The 21,812-nt window shown below is 37.8% G+C and overlaps 1 protein-coding gene across 30 annotated transcripts in view; it reads right to left on the bottom strand.

Moving 5' to 3' along the window:
• ROBO2 (roundabout guidance receptor 2) overlaps positions 1–21,812 on the bottom strand; it is a 799,183-nt gene that overhangs the window by 94,276 nt on the left and 683,095 nt on the right. For all 30 annotated transcript variants that reach the window (XM_083498493.1, XM_083498498.1, XM_083498494.1 and 27 more), the window contains 5 exons: positions 14,832–15,037; positions 10,192–10,273; positions 8,649–8,814; positions 7,386–7,552; positions 1,015–1,136 (listed from right to left, as the gene is read on the bottom strand). In XM_083498493.1, the coding sequence (XP_083354619.1) occupies positions 1,015–1,136; positions 7,386–7,552; positions 8,649–8,814; positions 10,192–10,273; positions 14,832–15,037 (743 nt within the window). The remainder of the gene's footprint in view (positions 1–1,014; positions 1,137–7,385; positions 7,553–8,648; positions 8,815–10,191; positions 10,274–14,831; positions 15,038–21,812) is intronic.

Below are 21,812 nucleotides of genomic sequence, written 5' to 3'. Positions count from 1 at the left end.
ATGGTTATAGTAACGATCTGGAAGGACTGAAAAGGTGTGAACTTGAATGCTTGGCACAAGAGTACAGTGGTGCCTCGCAAGACGAAATTAATCCGTTCCACGAGTCTCTTCGTCTTGCGGTTTTTTCGTCTTGCGAAGCACGGCTATTAGCGGCTTAGCGGCTATTAGCGGCTTAGCGGCTTTAAGAAAAAGGAAACAAACTTGCAAGAACTCGCAAGACGTTTCATCTTGCGAAGCAAGCCCATAGGGAAATTCGTCCTGCGGAACGACTCAAAAAACGGAAAACTCTTTCGTCTAGCAAGTTTTTCGTCTTGCGAGGCATTCGTCTTGCGGGGCACCACTGTATGTGGTGCATTGTCCTTATGGAAAAAATGACTCACAAAATTAAGACTGGCAAGAGGAACAAAGCACAAAGATACCTTTGCGGGAGAACGGTGGAGCTTCATTTCATTTGCAAATGCTCCAGAAAATCAACAACCAGTTACAAAGGTTCATACTAAACTTGTGGATCACTTAATAGGTACATATTGTATAGAAGTATACAGCCTTAGATATTTCTAGATACATTTCTTCTATTGAGTATACATCTTCAGGTGATCCCATGTCTGCATTTCACTTTAGAACGGCTCTCTTTGACTAAAATATTAGATTTACCAGGGCAAACAGAATACTATATTAACCCCCACATTAGAAACATACACACACACACACACACACACACACACACACACAGTGCAATGGCATACTTTCACTGTAAAAGCCAGAAAGCATAATTGCTAGAGCAGTTACTGTGAAAGTTGCTGAGTGTGTGGCTGCTTGTTTTTGTTACTACGCTTCTTAAATTACTTTTCAACTTCAGAAACAAAATATGAGCATTTATTTTTATAAGTTGTGCTGTATGTACGGGGATACAGGCTTTCATCGTGCATTTTTGGGGGGCTCCAGCGAAATAATAATAAAAGGAATTAGAAGGGAAAGAGTAGAGCTTTCACTGTATATTCACAAAAATCTTACCGTCCAGGTCACTTGGACAGTGGTAGGGGTTAGCACAACAGGATTATGAAGCCGCACAATGACATCCCCAAGCTCTTTTTGCACCTGCCTGTGATCCACGCCTTGCGCTGGTGGGCTGATATCTGTTGGGTCAAACACACATGAGGAAAGCCAATCAGAATAATTAATTCATTATGATGACTAAAAAGCTTAATGAATATTTAATTCAATATCCTTACTGGAATTAGTTAGTTGGTTTTCAATTAATGCAGTGGATGAGACTGAACTGTAGACCTAACAGGGCATGGAGGAAACATTTTGTATTTTCACATTTGGTAATATATGAAACCTATTCTAATAACTATTATAGATACATTCTTACATATTTTAATTACCTAAAGATGTATGATGTGAAAGCTTTGAAACACTAAAATAATAACAGCCTTGATGTGCCATGAACTGGCAGGCCAGATTCAAAATTTAAGCAAATTATTTTCCCCAATTAAAATTGTGTGCGTTACTTGCAATAATATTTCAGAGTTTTATTAAAAGGCCTTGAAACATAACTGTAGAATTCATAAATACTCATATCTATATATAGGCTTTTGCCATCTGAGATGTATATTTTTAGGATCCACCTTATTTTTGTGATTGTAAGTTGTTTTAAGTTGTTTTTACATTGTGTTTAATTGTGGTAACCTGTTCTGGGACCTCATGGTAAAGAAAGGGATGGAATTAAAACAATCATAATGATACTAATAACTTGTGCACAACAATTTCTCTATAAAATGTTACCTGTGTTTGTCTCTGTGCATTTGGCAGTGATGCAAAGTGCATGGGGGTAAAACCCTAATCTTCCACTTGACTGGATTTATTCAGGCCAAAATGTGACTACTTACACAGACTACTATGCAGAGCACTAAGTGGCCGTGATAGCTGCTGGTGGTCCTCACTGCTGTCCCCACTCATTTACCCAAGTGGAAGAGTGGGTAAGGATGGGGAGCAGCAGCAATGGCTCCAGGAGTGGGACATCTTGGAACACTAGGGTCTTGGCCAATACCCAATAGTGTCTATGAGTATATAGGGTGCTTTCATTATATATATATTTTTGTTAAAGGTAGGTAGCCGTGTTGGTCTGCCGTAGTCGCAACAAAATTAAAAAATTCCTTCCAGTAGCACCTTAGAGACCAACTGTTTGTTATTGGTATGAGCTTTCGTGTGCATGCACACATAAAGGTAAACAGTATTTTGTTGTCTCCTTAATCTCTTGTATAAACCCAATATAGTATCATGATAGGACATTTCCACTATACGGTATACACAAAAAGGGGGAAGACAGATCACATATTCAACAATGATGATCAATTACCATTGATTTGTATGTTGCCAATCATAGCTTATTTAAAATGGCTGTCTTTCTTTTACAAATTGAATGACCAGAACCTTTAGCCATACTAGTCAATACACTGCAATGGTTCTGCCTAGCATTTTCCTTCATCTCAGTTTCAAATTAGTTGTATACAGTAGCTAGCAGACAAAAATTGACAATTGATTTAGAAAACATTCCTTTAGGATATTTAAAATCAGCTGATTTTTCAAAATAACCCAAATTAGTATTCCACTTGTTAGTACCATATTTAAATAATATCTTCACCCATTTTAAAAATGATCTTCTAAGTCCAATTAGTAATCCAAAAATATGCCCCTAAATCTTAAAAACCCATGTTTTACCTATATGGAAGACCTGGATATGATTAAGACCATGGATTAAAAATAGAAGAAGTCAATACAGACAGATGTGGACTGAAATATTCTTACCTGAGGCTTATAGTACTGAATCAATATATAAAATAAGACATTATATCCAGCTTTTAACATTTACCTGGGTAAAACCAGGATAAAGGGAGACAACGGGCTCTTATAACTGTCTTGTTATTTCATACCATGCATGTCTCTCTATTAATTGATCCATCTGTATTTAATTTTCAGTCTCATTGCAAAAAAAAATATATATATAGCCATGTTTGGATAGGCTAATGTGACTTTTCTCTTTCTGATTATGGAAAGACACTCATGATTCTTTGCCCTCCCAAATAAATGTAGGAAACATTTTCTGTCAAAATTTCAAAGCTTGTATGGGTACTTTTTGTAACTAGTACTTTCTCCAAGACAAAAATAAGCCTTGGAGATATATTCGTTTTATTAATGACAGCTTAGCTGAACCATGATATTTCTATTGCCAACAATTTCTTCTTTATTTATATAATTATTGTATGGATCAAATGTGTGGTTCTGGTAAGTGATGGAACTTCAGTTGCAGCAGTACCTGAGGGGTTGTGCTACAGTGGGACTTGGGAAGGACTTAGTATGCTTTTGTACTGAAAATGATGGAAATTGCTTGGTGGGACAGAGACCAGTTATGGCGCCATCAAACTCAACGTATCTCTGAAGGGATCAGAGCAATCTGCTCCCACTCAAGGAAACCTAACAACAGCTCCAAAAAGAAAAAGCGAGATGAGCTGCATAAAGGAGAAAGTGGAATCTGACAAAAACAGCCCTTCCATTACTAAGCTACAATTTTAATTTGTTGGTATAAAAGTAACCATAATATATAATTGTATTTGCTAGAGTTATTTCAAGACACTAAGGCCTGTGGTCATAGATACCTATTGCCAATGATATCATGCATCAGTGCTTTTAGCTGATTCTTTCCTTTGTAATGGCTAGTGTCAATAGGCTCTTTCCTTGGATGTCAGCTTCCTTTGTAAGGCCGGGCTGGATGAGAACCGCATTTGAAATTACATCAAAACATTATGCTAAGTGTCATTTGAATTCATTATTTAATTTCGCTAAACTATAGGATACCACAAAGGCTGTCAGTGTTATACATGCTGGAGCACATGTGGCTGGCAGACAGCTTGTGAAAATAGAAACTACAACGCACGCAGAAAGTAAAGAAAAGAACTGTTTTAATGAAATAAAATCTTTTGTCAGTCTGTCAGGTAAAATCTGACATACTGATGCAAAATGCGGTCTCTCCTTGCAGAGCTGGATGATATTAACAATATAAAGGCCAGCGTGCTGAGGCACTCATAGTGAGTCCAGGAAGCAAAGGAAACGGGCTACATCTGATTTGCTGAATGGATGGCAATAATTTGAGGCACTCCCCTAGCATCCAAACCCAGTGCAGCACATGGGGATTAGGAGCAGGGGCCCGTGTGCAATTCTGCTTCCCCCCCTAAATATTCGAAGAATATGTGCAGTAGGCGATAACTGACAAAACTACGTAACTGAATATGTTATCCCATGCATGTATTATCCTTTTATATAGTCTTCTGTACTTGGCGTGTGTGTACACACGTCTCTGTCTCTAAATAGACACATGGGGCTAGATGACTGCATTCTTCTTGAAAATAAGTGAAAATTGGAAGATTTCCCTCTTCCTTCACATGTGATTTAAATGTCCAAGTAGTAATGAATAAACTGGGGTAAAATATGTTACCGATGAGCTATACCTCTCTGGCCTGGTTTGCATAACATGGAAACAATGGCTTAGTGGGACCAGTGGCGTAGCGTGGGTTGTCAGCACCCGGGGCAAGGCAAGTAATTTGCGCCCCCTAACCCGTGGATTTGCGCCCCCTAACCCTAACCCCCAGGTGTTGCGCCTGGTGCAGCCGCCCCCCCCTGCACCCCCCACGCTACGCCACTGAGTGGGACTGCAGGAACATGTGAGCTCCTGAGGAGAAATTTGCAGCTGCTTTGCTCCTCTCTGGTCTTAGGTACTTCCATGCCACACGGAGCTAAGCCAAAGATAATAATAATAAATGCCTTTGGATGGAAGTGTGTCCAAGAAACAGAGGCTAGCCAAAGCCAAAACAACTGCTTTGGTTGTGTTTTTGCCTGTATTAACTTACTTAAAAGTAATACATTTGGTGGTGTATGCTTTTTATTATAGTAACTAGTTAGTGCCCACCAATATGTAAAGAAGGAGAGAGAACCCATAGCTCTCCAGCTCCTTGCTGCACAGGCAAAGAGGAAAGGAGCTGGACTCAGATTTATCATCATGTACATAAGGCATGATGGGACATGGGTGGTGCTGTGGGTTAAACCACAGAGCCTAGGGCTGATCGGAAGGTTGGCAAGCTGCGATGGGGTGAGCGCCCGTTGCTCAATCCCAGCTCCTGCCAAACCTAGCAGTCTAAAAGCACACAGTGCAAGCAGATAAATAGGCACCGTTCTGGCGGGAAGGTAAACGGTGTTTCCGTGCCCTGCTCTGGTTTGCCAGAAACGGCTTAGTCATGCTGGCCACATGACCCGGAAGCTGTACGCCAGCTCCCTCGGCCAATAAAGCGAGATGAGCGCTGCAACCCCAGAGTCGGCCACGACTGGACCTAATGGTCAGGGGTCCCTTTACCTTTACCTTTTTACATAAGGCTCAGTGCAGCTTGTTTCCCATTGCAAAGGTGTAGGAGCCCTACAAAAACACACACACATTCTCAGCACTTATATGCATACTGCTTTCATCATCCATCATTCTCTGCCCCAGAATATCATTCATGGGATGCCTGAATGACAAAAGGACAAAAGCCAGCAGCTTCCATACATGTGGCCTTGGTGAAATGTCTATGAAGCTCAACAGGCTGGAAACAGATCCTTTCCCCAGCCATCCTTTCCTATTCCTCCCTGCTTCATCGCCTGACCTGCCACTTGCTCTGGTTACTACTATGGATGTCAAGGACAGAGGCTTACATTAGGCATATGAATGGCCTAAGATTAACAGGAGAGAAGGATTTAAGTGGCATGGCTTGCATGCTGCAAAACAAAACAAAAAAACCATATAAAGCAATAAAACAAATTATCTAAAATTAACAAATGTATGCAAATCAATGAGAGAACCTTCAAACATTAATAATAATAATAATAATAATAATAATAATAATAATAATAATAATAATTTGTATAGTCCCTTTCATCCAAATATCATAGGGTGGTTCACAACATAATAATACAAAATGAAAACACAAAATACATAATAAAAACCAAAACACACCAATAACTCGTCCCACAAACACACACACACAAAAACCCACAACTCTTTAAAAGGCCATAGAATGTTCATTAGCTAAAGGCCTGGTTATAGAGAAACATTTTCGCCTGGCACCTAAAGATATGCAATGAAGGCACCAGGAGAGCATCCCTGGGGAGAGCATTCCACAAACAGGGAGCCACCACAGAAAAGGCCTGTTGTCATGTTGCCACCCTTCAGACTGCTCATGGAATGAATAATTCACTACACTCATTTCTTCAGGATTGTCTCCCTTTATCCTGGCTTTGGTTAGGAAAAATCATAAATCAAGTCCTTCTTCCAAAGATTTCAAGATAAACTACATGTGTGGATTTCTCTTCCTCCACAAAACATCATAGCTATTTCTAGTGGTTTTTTTTCTTGCACTGGATGTGGATATCCTGTATGTTTGCATTGTTATACTATATATCTTAATGTGCAAGTTTGTATTTTTTACTTATCTTAACCATTGCTTTAGGACTCCTTTTAGTTGTGTGAAACAATAAATAAATTTAATAAATAAACTAAACAGCAGCAAAAACCCTGAAAAGAAGATAAGGTTAACAGAGTGTCTGGCCCAATCTCACCCAGTGAGTTTCATAGCTGAGGTGAAAAGAGATAGAAGCAGACCCAGCTTGATCCGATAAAAGAGTTCGTGTAGTTCTGTACTCTGGTTTCCAACACTGCTCAGTCAGATGACTTCTGGGATGACCGCCCTCCCCTATTTGTCCACAGCACGTAGTATTGTCAGGTGAACTGCCTCTGAACATGGAAGTTTCATTTCTATCCATTTTCTATACATGTATCCTACACAATGTTGTTTAACCCTGTTTTAAGCCATCTTAACCAAAAACTTGTGACAGAAAATTGCAAACATTAATTGTTGTGTGAAGAATTACTGTCTTCTGTAAGTCCTGAATTTATTGCCAATCAGCTTCACTAGGTGATGGTGATCAGGCAATCTTAATAAGCTCCACACCATTCACAATTAGTAGTATGCTTCTCTGATAGAGACAGAAACCCGGGACTGAGTGTTCCAGTTTCCAAGCATTTGTGAAATCGAACCAACTTCTAGAACGGATTCCGTTTGACTTCCAAGGTACGACTGTAACTTCCTAGACAGAATTTGGCTTTTTCGCTGCTGCTGTAAACTGAATCAACATTTGCTTCCAGTACTCTCCCTTCTGCATAGCCCTGTCCTGGATTCTATTTCTTTGTCATGGTAGGTCGTGAAAGCATATTGGTAGAGTATGACAAAGAGAGAGGACAGCTACTTTATATATTACTATAACTGCAATCATGCTCCTGAAAAACAGAATGAAGTTACCTTGTGTTCGGACAGGGTCTGACATGGTGCTGGGATCACTCAAACCTTGTGAGTTGATAGCTCTCACCATAAACAGGTAGATGGTGTTTGGACGGAGTCCTCTCACAGTGTAAGGTGTCGTTTTTACATGGTTAGCAACTGTTTGCCAGCTATTGCTCACCGACTGACTGAAATGAAAATATATTGGAAGACTATAGATCAAAGCAACACAAAGTTAGAAAACGCTCAGATCAAGTTTCAGTCTGCTGCCACAGAAGGAGAGGGAAAGTTTACATACACTATTAAGATCATTAAATAGTTCTGATTGTTTCAGCTGAATCAATCAACAAGGAGTACAAAACCAAAGCCACACAGCTCACAATAAATGCTGATAATGTTAATAGCCTGTTAGAAAAATTCCTGTAAAATAGAAATGAGATGGGGGAAGAATGTTGAGAAGAACAAATCTGCTAAAAGAATATGGTTAAAATTCTCTTGTCCTCTTTGCACAAAGTTTACAAGCAAAATTACAGCTGTTCCAAAGCACATCTGCAAAAGAATATTATTGAATGACTATGTTTCCAGTGGCTAGTTATTGAATTGGTCTTCTGTAGAAATAAACTGAGGTCATAGGCTTTCGTTGTGCTACAAAATATCTCTTAAATACATGACACCTTTGAAAGCCTGATGGGATATTACTGTGGTTTACTGCCAGGTCAAAATAGACGTTACGAAGGTTAGAGAGCACCTTCCCCCCCCCCCCAGGCTTTATATTATTTAGAAGATGAATGTATGGAAGCCCAACAAAATGTTATCAATAAAGAATTCTATCTGCTTTTAATGATACTGAGAATTACTGATAAAAACCTAGTGTGAATGACAGTGCTGTGTGTTTGTATTGCTTCCAAGACAAAAGCAGACTCTGGTCTCAGCTATACAGCTGCAAATAAAATGTTTTAAGTGTGTTTTCAGTGCAATATACAATGTGACACTAGATGGTGACGGTGAGCCTTATGGAAAATTCAATGTATTTTTAAAAAAATACTTTAAGAAAAAGAATTTTCACAGCAGTTTTTATATGTGTCTAGACTCCACCTCAGTATATATTCCTGTAAATCCAACAAACCAAGTATGTTTTTTGAAATATTCCTTTAAAACAGAATGTTCATAAATAAGATTTTAGAACGGCATTATCATGTCTTAACCTTTCAAAATCAGTTTGTTCAAATGTGCAGATCCCCCTAATTGTATCAATGCATAAGGAAAATGGAATTTGTAACATACCTAAAAGCCTCAATGATATATGCACTAGTTGGGAGGTTTCCAGGGGTGCCTGGCTGCCAAGACAAGGTGACACTATTCTTAGTGACATCCATGACCTGAGGCTTGGATGGTGGTCCAGGGAGGTCATTTGAATCATAATTTCTGCTGACGGCTGCTCCTCCAGATTCTGTAAGAGACAAATGCTTACATTTTGAAAATAAAATCTGTTTAAGAAAGGTAAAGTAAAAACAAAACTTTGAAACATATTTAAAATACACAGTAGTCCTGTTCAGACATCCGACTCATATGCCCAATTAATGCACCCATAGAAAAGGTGGCAGACTCTGCCCATCCTCCTCTGCCCATTTATTGAACACTCAAACAAAGGGTGGAATTCAACATTCCACTCTTCCAATCATTCCATTTGCACAAGCATTTCAGCTTGCCAGACTGAATGTTCTTTTCTCTCCTTGCCCCATCAACATTTCTGGGGTTTGTCCTGACGCACCCTGAGCCAATTTTGAGGAGCATGTGAGGAAGGAGAGACAACACTGTTACAAAACTGAAAGTCCTTGTGCAGGGCTTCTGCAGATGGGGGCTTATTAGGTAATTCCCACCCCTAGGTTATGTATTTATAGCTGCATGGGTGGAAGCCTTTGTTCATGTAAAATGGGATACAATTTCTAGTAGGGTTCTCACATGGAAAGAGTCTTCTGCACATACAGCTACACATGCAGGGGCTCTGCTCGGGTGTTCAATGAATATGAATAGAGGGAAGAACAGAGGTAGCCATTTCCTAGGTTCACTGAATGTGCAACCTCAGCATCTGAATGGGCTAATAAGATAACCCAGTTTAGAATGAGCAAAGAGAACGGCATAAAGATGACGTTGTGTGTTTCAGGTTTGGGGAGAAATTTGATTATTTCACTTTTTAATGTGAATATGTCTAATCCACACTTCCAGAACCAAGATGGAAACTAAAACACAGCTATTCTTTAAAATTCACTCTTCATACAAATTTTCCCTATAGTCAGAAGATGTATATATTAGGGGGAAATAATGTACAAAAATGCATTGCATCGGTAAAGATTGCTTGCAAATAATGTACATATTAGGAAAAATCACATAAAAAATGAGTATATTGGAAGAAATTTATCTGCATTTTTATGCAGAAAGGGAATGTACTAAACTTTAGAAACTGAGAAAAACTGAAATGGATATATTTGTTATCTCTAGTGTGTTCTCTATGAGAATGTCTGGTTTTCATAATTATTTTAACTGTCTAATATATTTTATTCTGTTTTTACTCTGTTTTATGTATTGTCTTTTTTAGGATGGCTTCTAATGGCTAGACTAAATAAACAAACAAACAAGTCAAAAGCTGTCAGTGCTACATTCCAAAAGCTAGCAGGTCTGCATATGCACACCATCACATGCCCTTCAAATACACATATGGACATGCAATATCTCACTCCCCCACACGTAACACATGCACAATCTAACACATGTACCCACACATAAAACACTTTTGTTTTATTTTTAAAAATAGCTCGGTATGGCTTACCTGTCACATCTAGCACAGCACTCCAAGATGTTTCCCCGCTTGAACTTGTGGCAACACAAGTGTAGGTGCCAGTGTCTGATATCTAAACACATGGAAATGTTTGAGGACATTCTGGTCAAGCCTTTTACATAATCTGTTCATTCAGTTTTCCCAAATGTTTCTCATTGCAGATTAAGAGGGATTAGTTTACACTTGGAATCAGAATAAACTGAACCAAATATTTCACGATCAACAATTGAATAACATCTACCTGTAGTAAATTATGACAACATTTGTTAATCCTGTTTGATGCATTTTCAAGTTTCCCCCACAAACTCTTATGTATCTGTTATTATTAAATTAAATCTGTTTCAGTATTCACAAAATAAACACTGATTTCAACATGCTTTACTGGTAGAAAGCTATCTTCATTTTAGTTTTTAAAAGATCTTAGAGCAGAGCAAAATAAAACAACCCAAATGTGTCTGGCAATGAGCTGGCTCTGTGGCTGCTCAAATGGCCCTTAGTGTTGGCAGCTTCTCATTTTGTCTTTGCTTTGCACTGCATGTAAACGATGCTTTGGGTGAAAGCTGCAGCCACTTGGCCAGTGGTACCAGGGAGTGCTGTTATACCCACAGGGAGCCAGATTAGGCCAAGAAAAAAGGTCAGTTTACAATACCGGTGCAACTACAGTAGTAATCAGAAATATTTAATTTTCAACTCATTTATTGTACTGTTGATGCATGCCCTCCTTATGTCAGTACTCTCTGCAGTTAAATTCCCATTAAGTGCAGAAATTATTGCAGGTTGCCTCTGCAAATTCTTTTGTAGTTTGACATGGGGGACGGTGATGGTGACAGGATGAAGAAACTCTTGCATAAATGAAGTTGGACAGAAGGATTAATAATCATTCCTGAATGTGCATTTGAAGAAACATTCTATTTAAAGCAATGGAATTGAAGGACAGAATCCACATCTGAATGTACATTGAAATGATATGTGCATTTCACCGAAAGCAACGGAATAGCTAGACAGTCTTGGCATTGGGACACACATCATGAGGAACATCTGGTTTTTGATCATAGCTCCTAACAGAAATGGTGTCTGATAAGAGTTTGTGTAGATATCTGTGGTGGAAATGAAGGAAACTGTAGAATCCAAGAGACAAGTTTGATATATCCCTTAACTGTGTCATTTAAGCCCTCGTCCTTGTTTTGGGACTGCTTGACCCTATGTGTTCCAACTCCAGAAGGCTATAGCAAAGGAGCAAACCCTTCCTGTCTATTTGACTTGATTTATTATCACATAGCACAGAAAAAAACCATTAATGATATCAACATCTTTAAAAACATAAGATTATTATTATTTAAGCTTCCACAGATACCATTTTTCACCAGGCCATTTTTATATATTTGCTACCATTATAATTGTTTTGATATACTTTCATGAACTTTCACTAAAAGATATGTATCTCTGACACATTTTCCAGGAAAGGAAATTACATGTTAAAAATGGTTTTAATGGGAAAATATACAACATTGCATGCTAGTTTAATCTAGTATTCTTATCCATCTTCTACCTCATTTCTCTTCAGTGGTTCTTATTTCTTCAACGTTTAGCACAGCAATCTCAAAGCAGAAATCCAAGTCTGAGATCAATCTCAGGTGGAGTGAACACCTGTAACAAATGTCCTCTATATACACTTCCAAATGCATGAACAATAGGTGGTCAATGTTTGTTTTTTAATATGGTGGACACTGCCTACTTGAATGCATTTATTGTTTGGAAGTTGAACTACCCATTATGGTGTGTGACTAACCCCAAATATGTCTCTTCCAATTACGCCTACAACTAGAAACAATTGACTCCTGGGCTGAGTCTAGGCCCATGTCCAGACTGCCAGTGACATCAGGAGTGGAAGCCTCAGAAATGATAGGGTCTGGCATGGCAGATATCAATCAAAGTGTAGGCATCACTGTGGTTGACAAAATTAGAGAAAATCAAAACACTTCATGTAACCATTTTGTCTGTCCTATGTGTTCAGTTTTGGATTTTGCACAAATTGCTCAAGTAGTATGTTTGCACAGTTTGCAAGATTTGTTGTCATTGTTACTAGGAATTCTCAACTCAGTATTATTGCATTTTTATAGTTGTACAACTGTTATACGTATGCTAATGCAACAATTTGTGTAATGTTCAAAAGTCTCCATACAGACTTTGCACACATGTAGACTTTTGTTACTCTACATTGGGCTGTATTGGTGCTCCAGGTGACTTATGTGTATTTATATTGTTTTACTAGAAAATGCTCAATAAAGCTGTGCTTTCTGAAAAATTGCAAATAGTGAATGCTTAATAACTTCCACCATATTTGTATGGGTTTCTTGAAGCACCATTAATAATAAAAAAATATTTATTTATGCCCCCTCTCCCCCCCCCCGATAGGATTTGACCCCAAAATGGATTGGTGCAGTTAATTTTTCAACAGATGGATGGTTAAGGGAAAATTTAAAACTTGTGGTACAAATATATCCACATTTGTTTAACTAATATGTCACGGTCACCAATTTTTCTCATATTTTTCTGACTGAACATGAATGTTAAAACTATTCACACTTTTGTTGATATTCTATTTCATTTTTAAAAGGGAATATTTTTAAAAATTATTATTTTAGTCTTCTATATAGCTCATGTGTCTCTAACAAAGCGATTAATGGACTTGCATGACTGAACACACATTTAGCTGTTTCCATAGCTGGATGCAGGCTGGTATCCCACAAGCTTCTGGCATGTGTATTCTCACCAGAAGCTCATCATCAGTGCTCTGAAAGTTTGTTTGAAATCACCAAGCTCCCACCTTTAATTGCTGCTTTCTAACACTACTGGGGAATCTTGACTATTCAAGCGCATTCTTTAATCCAGCTCTACAGTAAAAACGCATTAACCTTCATGGCCCAAACCTGCCTTTAGCCTTGAGACAGAGGATAAATTGTTTACTCAAGGAAAGCTAGCATACATTTTTTAATAAATTCCATTTTGTTCCAAGGAGGTTAACAATTCATTTACGAGCACTGATGAGATGGTGGCATGAAACAAAATAGCCTTTGATTTTTTTTGTACACTAAAGCTGCCTATTTATGAGATGGGGAAGGGAATGAGTGATAATAAAATTAAGTGTTAGCACTACTGCTGACACAACTAAAGAGTACTTGCACTAACATTTTAACTGTACATGCAGTAACTATACTTACCATTCTGAGTTTTATAGGTGTGTATATTTATGTCTTTAAAATTGTATCCAATATAATTTATTTGCCACTAGGTATACAACAATAACCAACCACACAGCATGTACTTGGAACACAGCAGACAGAAGGATAGCCTTAAATATAAAACATAATTCTATCTTCCACTGCAGTGTGATAAAACTGATGCTATCTTTTATACAGCATCCATCTGAGTAGGATTTAAATTTTGCTCTGAATTTGCTGAGCAGAAGGCAGAAACAATGGGTTCATCCTCTTCTTCCTTTTATACATGACACTGCTTTGCTACTAAGCACAGTAAACAAATCAAGATTCAGCAAAAAAAAATTGCTGCAGCCCTTCAAGCACATTATCTTTATATACACTGTAGCCATAGCTAGGCAATTTGGGAACACCTACATTAATTATGATTAGCTTCACATATTAATTATAATTGGCTTCACATTTAACCAGGATCTGAAACTGTGTTGGGGTAACAAATGGCAAACTTTAAATATGGTAAACATTTGTGGTAAATAACTGCTAATATTATGGAATTTTAGGGATCCTTGAATTCTCTGAGGGATTTCCCAGCAACCAGAGATGACAATCCTGTTGAAGCTGTGGTCTCACTGAGGAATGACAAGATACACTGCGCCATCAGCACATATGCCCCTGCAGGCCCTCTCCAGTGGGATGGTGACTAGAGATTAAATGTAACAGAACTTGTTGTGAACCAACTAAACACATGGTAGTTAGCAGCTATCTCAGCAAACAAGATTCTGGAAACCTTGGAGGCCTGCTGTGATAAATTTGCTAGGCACTTTGAAGATAAAATAGCTTGGGCTTGAAAACCATTGCTGTAGCAAGTCCAAACAAAGTGTTGAATGCACCATTTGACTTGGTTTATGTTCAGCTTTATGTTCAGGTTTAGTTTCAGCTACTGCAGCTTGAATGTGGACAGAGAAATTTTCAACCATTCACCCTCCAGATCCCTTATCAATAGACCATTAGTCAGTTGACTGCATAGGTTCAGTGTTTGGTGAACCTGTTTTTTACACAAGGGAGCAATGCCTGCCACTCAAAGAGCGGTTGCACTACCTCTTGAGGAGTCAGCACACAGTCTGGAGGTGCTCTTTGATTCACCGTTATTGCTGAAGGCACAAGTGGTCTCAGTAGCTCAGTTTAGCTGAATGCCCCCCCTTAAGTTGTGCCTGAATTGAAAACTGTTAATCCCTCTTGCACGATCGGACTTTTCTCACTGTTTTAATGACAGCAGGTTTACAGTCACTATCCACAAAACAGTTAAGTACATGAGTACTTGAATTACTATCAGTAAATAATTAAATGGTCTTATTTAACTAAATCTCCCGATTACAGAGTAGTAAACATGTTATCATAACATATCACACTCACTCGTAAAGGTTTGATTTGCAAGGTTCCTTGGTCCTGCATAGATGCCCTTGGATCTCTGCCCAGGAAAGTGAATCCTTCTCTTAACCAGCTGATAACAGGCATGGGGTCACCAGTAGCTTTGCACTTTAGCAAAGCTGTTCCGTCTATTGCCAATGTCTGGTTCACAGGCCCTTGAAGAATGATGGGTGGCGGCCTGTCTGTTAAAACTGAATAAAAACAAAAGTAATAGAAATACATCTTGTAATAGTAAAAATCCTGTTTATCATGTCACATTTGTGACAAAGTACAGATTCCAACATCCTGAGAAACATTTTCCAAAGAGTGAAACTTTGGTATTGTTGTAAGACACACACAGAGAGAGGAGAGAAGATAGATAGATAGCTAGATAGATAGATGATAGATAGATAGATAGATGATAGATATAGATAGATGATTGATAGATAGATAGATAGATAGATAGATAGATAGATAGATAGATAGACAGGCAACTAACCATGAAAAGGAGAACACTGAGTGACTCACTGAGATTCTTGAATTCTTAAAGGAAGGCTGGGAGAAAATTCTGAATCATTTGGCATATGAATATGCTGTGTCTTGAGCCCAGACTCCAGCAGTTAATTAGGTGGCTTCTGGGAGTAGGGCCCTGAAGTAGCCATGAAGGGTTACTTTCCCCCACTGATCTGCTCTAAGGCTATAAATAGGTAGCCCAGCCCACAGCTTCTGATCCACAGCAGAGGTAACTGAGCGGTGGTCTCCCCATTCCTCTAAAAATGTGGTTTCCCATAAGGTATCTTCATAAGTCACTTTGTTGCCCACCAAAGATCAGGGGATGACCCAACTGCCATGTTGGGCCTGCATCATTGGTTTACAGAAGTATAAGCCTGAGATACCTGTCAGTTCCACCAACATTATCCCAGTATATAGGCCGGGACTGTGATCTTGACCAGCAGCTAGGCTTCCTGATAACTGTTTTTTTGACCTATGTTACACCATATGTTATGAGCTATAACCAATAAAGGTATTACTAATACACTTCAGTCTACGTGTACTGTTTTTGGGCTCCCTTCCCATGCTTCACAATGAATGAATAGTTGATTACGTCTAGTTATTCTTCAGTGTATACATCCAAGCAGAAATGTAATTTTTGTGTGTAACACACACACACAAAAAAACTTTTCAATCAGTTAATTGACTGAATTCCTCTCCATTGAGGAACAATTCATGTTTAATCAAACTAACTGCATATACATAAAATCTTTCTATCCCACTTTAAAATTATGAACTCTAATCCTTCCCTTATACACATTTGTATGCTTGAGTTAGTTTATAAAGTGACTCTGTGACTTATAAGCGCATGGCTGCATATATGCTTCAGTCTGCTACCAGTGGGATATCTCAAATATGAAGTAGATGCTCATGTTCACTTTTCTTGCAAAAACAGTTTTTCATAAATAATTCTGCTGCTGAATGCAGTCCCATGCCATCTGTTAAGTGGGATACAGCTTCTTCTTCCTACCTAACTGAAATGACAAACATCATCCTACTGAAATGAAATTATATTGTTCCCCAGTGTTAATATAATTATAGCTATAGCTATTGTTAAGCTCCCCCAATTACATAAATGCCCATATTATCTAGATAGAATCAGAATTCAAGATTGAGAAATCTAAGGCAGCAGCAGTAGGATGCAAATCATCACTTAGTGTAACAAAATTGCATAAATCTCTGATTTGGGTTTAGGGTAGGTGGCATAGAAGTTTTAAAATAAATCAAAAATTCTCTTACACACACACACACACACACACACACACACACACACACACAGCAACACACCCCTCAGGGCTAGGCCACCATTAAGCAGAGTGAAGCAATTGCCTCAGGCAGATGAAGCTTGAAAGAAGCAGAAGTAGGCTCCCTTGCCATTTGCTCTTGACTTCCATGGTCATTCTGGAGTTCAGACTAGTTTGTGCTGAACTGTATGCTATGGAAGCTCTAGAACACATTTTCAGGTACAGTGGAAGATGCCACACTGTTGCCAATACTGAAACTGCCTGCCAGTCCAGTGAGTTTCTGTGCATGGGAATGGTGAGGGGGGGAGGGTGTAATCTTGTGCAGCAAAATGGTTTAGGCCAATCCATCTCTCTCTACTTCATCAATGCTACATGTGTTAGCAAACAGCTGTTGTCTGCTATCCATTCATTCACAACACACAGTACTGGGCTACTCTGCATTGCTCAAATCAAACATTTTAATATAAATATTTACAGACATACTTGGAAGTTGAACGGTATCTGTTCTGGAAGTCCGTTCAACTTCCAAAACATTTAGAAACTAAAGTGCGGCTTGGGATTGGCTGCAGGAAACTCCTGCAGCCAAGCGGAAACCGTGGAAGCCCCATTGGACATTTGGCTTCCAAAAATAGTTCGCAAGCCAGAACAGTCACTTCTGGGTTTGTGGCGTTTGGGAGACAAAACATTCGAGAACTAAGCTGCTTGAAAACTAAGGTACGACTGTATTTTGGGTTGTATCCAAATGTGTTCATCTGCTGAAGGAAGGCTTTTTGATCTGGTAGAGTCTTCTGTAAGCCAAAAGGTGGGGGGCAATTTTTGCAAAAAAACCCTTTCTGCTGTAGTCTCTTGTGCCACATTTCTCCTAGCTTCTTGAGAAGATTTTGGAGGGGAGGGATCCAGGGGGCTGGAAGGGGAATGAGGAAATCAGAGGAAAGCCACACACCCCTTTCTACTAACAGAAGTCTCTGAGGAATCAAAAGTGTTTTCTTTCACCAGAAGAGCACAGTTGGATAAAACACTTCCCTTTTTTACTAGAGCAGGGGTGGCCAATTCTCAAGAGACTGCGATCTACTTTCAGAATTAAAAACTGGCAGTTATCTACCCCCATTTTTAGGGAGAAGGAAAGCCCCATTTTTAAGGGGTTAAAAAGCTTTTGGGGGGAGTGTTCCGGTTTTTGGGGGGGTTAAAGGCAAGGGACAAAGGGGTAAAGTCACTCACAAAAAGATCACTATGGATCAAAACAGCAGCACAACAATGGAGGGCGGGCTGAGGGGGCTTGGCAGGAGTCAGTTTTAGCGACACTAAAGAAAGAGAGCTAGAGATTGACCAAGATCTACCAAAACCTCATGGGGATCTACCAGTAGATCATGATCGACCTGTTGGACATCCCTGTACTAGAGCAACTCCATTACAGTCATTTTATGAAAGATGTTCTAAACCTGGCATACATTGACCCACATTAGGATACTTGCATCAAATCTATTACAGTGAATATGAAAAAAACCTACACCATCATGAGTTATGTAGGTGAGCAACAGCTACAGTTTTTTTGAGAGAGAGACTAAGTTAGATTTATAAGGATAACTACTTATTTCTAGTTATTTGTAAAGATATTGGTTCTGAGACAGGTTACACTGCTAATGTTTTAAAATCCTATTTTTTAAGACAGTGTCTTTGACATCTAATTAGTTTTTACTGTCTAAATAAGTAGATTATAATCCTTTAAATGCAACTGATCAATAAAGTAATTGAAAGTCTCCTGGCCAGAAGGAATCTTCATTTTCAAGGGTATTATGGGTGAAAGACTACTACAGGTTTCCATGACACTAAGGCTAAAGGTTAAATGAACACTTAGGGTTTCCAGTGATCTGTGAACAACTATATTGGCTTCATAACTATAATTTGTAAATCCTCTGTGCAATGTCTTTAAATTTCCAGAGCTTTGGTCAGAACATTTAAAATATATACTAAAGAAATTCAACACATGGACTTCCTCAACACAGCAGTTGTCAGCATTTGGAGACATTTTGAAAATAGCTGCTTATGTTTAAGAAGCTAAATAAGCCAATTAATATATGCTTCATATCTTTGTCTGTGTTCACACTCCTAGTTTTTTAAGTTCTTAAAGCGTATTCCACCACTTCTGCCACTTGAATTTCAGAGTCATATGTGTACAAACTTGTGTTCCATTACATTTGTATCCAAATATTCCACTACGGATTCTAGTATAGAAGGACTGAAGAAAAAGAATGGAGAAAAAAAGGTGTACATTAAAATTTAAATTAGCAGTACACAAATCATTCAGGAAAAAAATAATTCAAATGGTTATACTGGAAACATTGTTGGCTTTTTAAAAAACTCTATATTTAAGCAAGTATTACCTATATATCAAGCAATTAGTGATAAGTCTACAGAGCAAAAGGTACAAAACAACAATAAATTCAGCCAACAACAGTGAATAATGAATAAATTATAGAAAATTGAGATTGGCTTTTAATATTCAAGTGCACTGAAAAAGCTTAACTGTATAGAGTTAATAATTGAATTTTCTATATTACACTCATGCTGACAGGTATATTGAGGCTTTTAGTATATTTGCATAATGTGCCATTATAAGACTGAGGTGCTTACCTAGTTTTCCTTTAAAGAAAATTATTCAGACTGTCTTAATTTTTTAAAAAAATGATTTCATTTTTCCATGAGTGAATGTATTTATATGGAGGTATTTCAAGAAAGCATATCTGAATTTCAAATATATAAGACTGGTGCCACAAGCCATAACCAGCAAAATTATCATTCAGCTTGGGACATTTTATTACAGCTACTAATCTCTTCTCATATGAACACTATGAACACTTGACTTCAAAGTATTTCCAACAAGGGCTACAAAATGTAACAACTGAAACACAGCTATATATGATATAATTAAACATTTGTGGGGGGTTTTCTTGCTAGTATTGTATGTTTTCATTCTGCACTGCCATTTCAATTGGACTTAAATTGCTCTCAAGCAAATAAAACTCTGCTCAAAACAAAAATGATAAGTTGCCTCTAGTATTACATCAACCACCAAATACAAAAAAACCTGGGCTAAGAAGAAACGCTAAATATCAGCAGCCAAACACCATAAAACTAATAAAGCAAAATATGGCTAATATTACTAATGTTTATGTGACAATATTTTATCTGAAGTAAGACTCTAGATATCCCATTTCTGTAAAGTAGCCTCTTTTATTCATGTCAGCAAAAATAATGCCACTTTAAAAAAAAGAAAGACATTAAAATAGAATAATATGCAGGCAGTCTCATGTCTGCTGTTCTGAATTCCTTGAAGAAATAAAAGAATATATATATGGCAAATAATTAAATGCATAATAAATAGTAATGGGATATGAGTGTATTTAAGCTGCAGATACATCACTTAGCCTACAGTCCTATGCATGGCAACATAACAGTCTTATTGAACAGGGTAAGATTTACTTCTGAGTAAGCATTAGATTGCACTGTTATTAATGACTGCTTCAAGAGAAGGAAATTAAGGAGGTCGTTATTTCTTTTATTTACAGAGAAATACTAAAGAATAACAAAGGCCAGAAGCCTTGACTGTCTCAAGAAAGGAAGAATTTCTCATCATAGATATCCTTGAACCTGACTTGCTCCTTTCTGCTCCTGTTGCAGTAAATCTTTTCAGCACCAGCAGGTGCAAACATTAACAGCTCAATGTCCTCTTGGCCAATATTTGTGTGCTCTATTTATTCCAATCACAGCCATGGCACTGAATCAGACAGCACCACAGATAGATTTTAAGAAAATACTGCTCCTCCATTAATTTTAAATGTCCTTTTAATCTACATGTAAATTTGAATTGTATGAAAATGCATCATTTTGTCATCAGGAGTGAAAGAAATGGGAGACTTAAAGAGGTCACAGAGTGAAGGTTAGGCTTTGATCTCAAGAAACTAGTAGCACACTTGTAAAGATACAAGGATAAGGAAGAAAATATATTTCCTTGTCATAAAAATACTATAATCTTTTGAAAAAACAAAGAAAAGGAATCAAACCCATGTTCAGTCCACCATAACATTCTACTGAACCTCTCTACCTGTCATTCATGATGAATATGCACTGTGAAAAGCTAGATTATTTATTCAGAATTAGCCGTTTTTTTCAAATTTTCATGGAGCATTCAGGTCTCCAAGGGGCATGTAAAAGCAGGTCTGTTTGTAACACACAATTTTTAATGGTGAAAATTCATCAAAGTCTGTCAGGAAATAGTTAATGAGTCATTTAAGAAGAAGAGTGCTACAGCCTTACAAGGCAAAGAAATACTAATCAAATAGGAATTTTGGTTTCATTATGTTTAGTAGTATTAACAGTTCAAACTCCACAAAGATGAAACTTACAATAATGGTAACAATATTCAGGTAAGAAAATTGAAAGAGTATGAATGACTAACTTAGGGTCCTCTCCATAAAACTTTTTAAAAAAAATTTAAACTAATAATAACATAGAACATTTATAGTAAAATTAATAGCTTCTTCTGATACATAGTATAAATCTTGCTAAATTATTACCAATTAATATTTTATGAATTTTTACCGAATGCATTCTCATATATGAAAATGGCATTTGCTTGTGTCTCACCCATTGTCTCTTCAACTACCATAAATGTCCTATTTGTACATTTGTTTGAGGGAGTTATATTCCACACTTCAATAATACTTTCATGGTGGCTTACAAAATTTAAAACACAGTAATAAATTTAAGACATACAAATTAAAATATACAAAAATATACAAAAAAAAGTGATATCACTAGGAGCAGCATAAGAATGACAAAAGTCAGCCAAGATATTCTTGTAGAGAAGCTGGTAAAATGTGGGCGAGATTGACTGACCAAGCCCAAATAGTGCTCACAAATTGTTCCTCGTTATCCTAACAAAAGGGGACACGTGGAATGCCACAGGGTTCTGTCCTAGACCCTTTGTTGTTTGATGTCTTTATAAGATGTTGCTTTATATAGATATCGCTTCTCGACCTTTTCGTTAAGATCAAGTGTAGTGCCATTGCCAAATCAGCTCAAATACTTTATATGGAATTTTTTCATGAGGTTCCCCCCCCCCTTAAAAAAATAAACCAATATGGATTTTGTGAGGCCGTGAAAACCTTCTATGATGGACTGCATTGATGAA

The sequence above is a fragment of the Podarcis liolepis genome, assembly GCF_965112155.1.
Source record: "Podarcis liolepis genome assembly, chromosome: 4".
Taxonomy (NCBI): domain Eukaryota; kingdom Metazoa; phylum Chordata; class Lepidosauria; order Squamata; family Lacertidae; genus Podarcis; species Podarcis liolepis.
The sequence above is the reverse complement of the archived record's forward strand: the minus strand, read 5'-3'. Positions and strand labels throughout refer to the sequence as shown.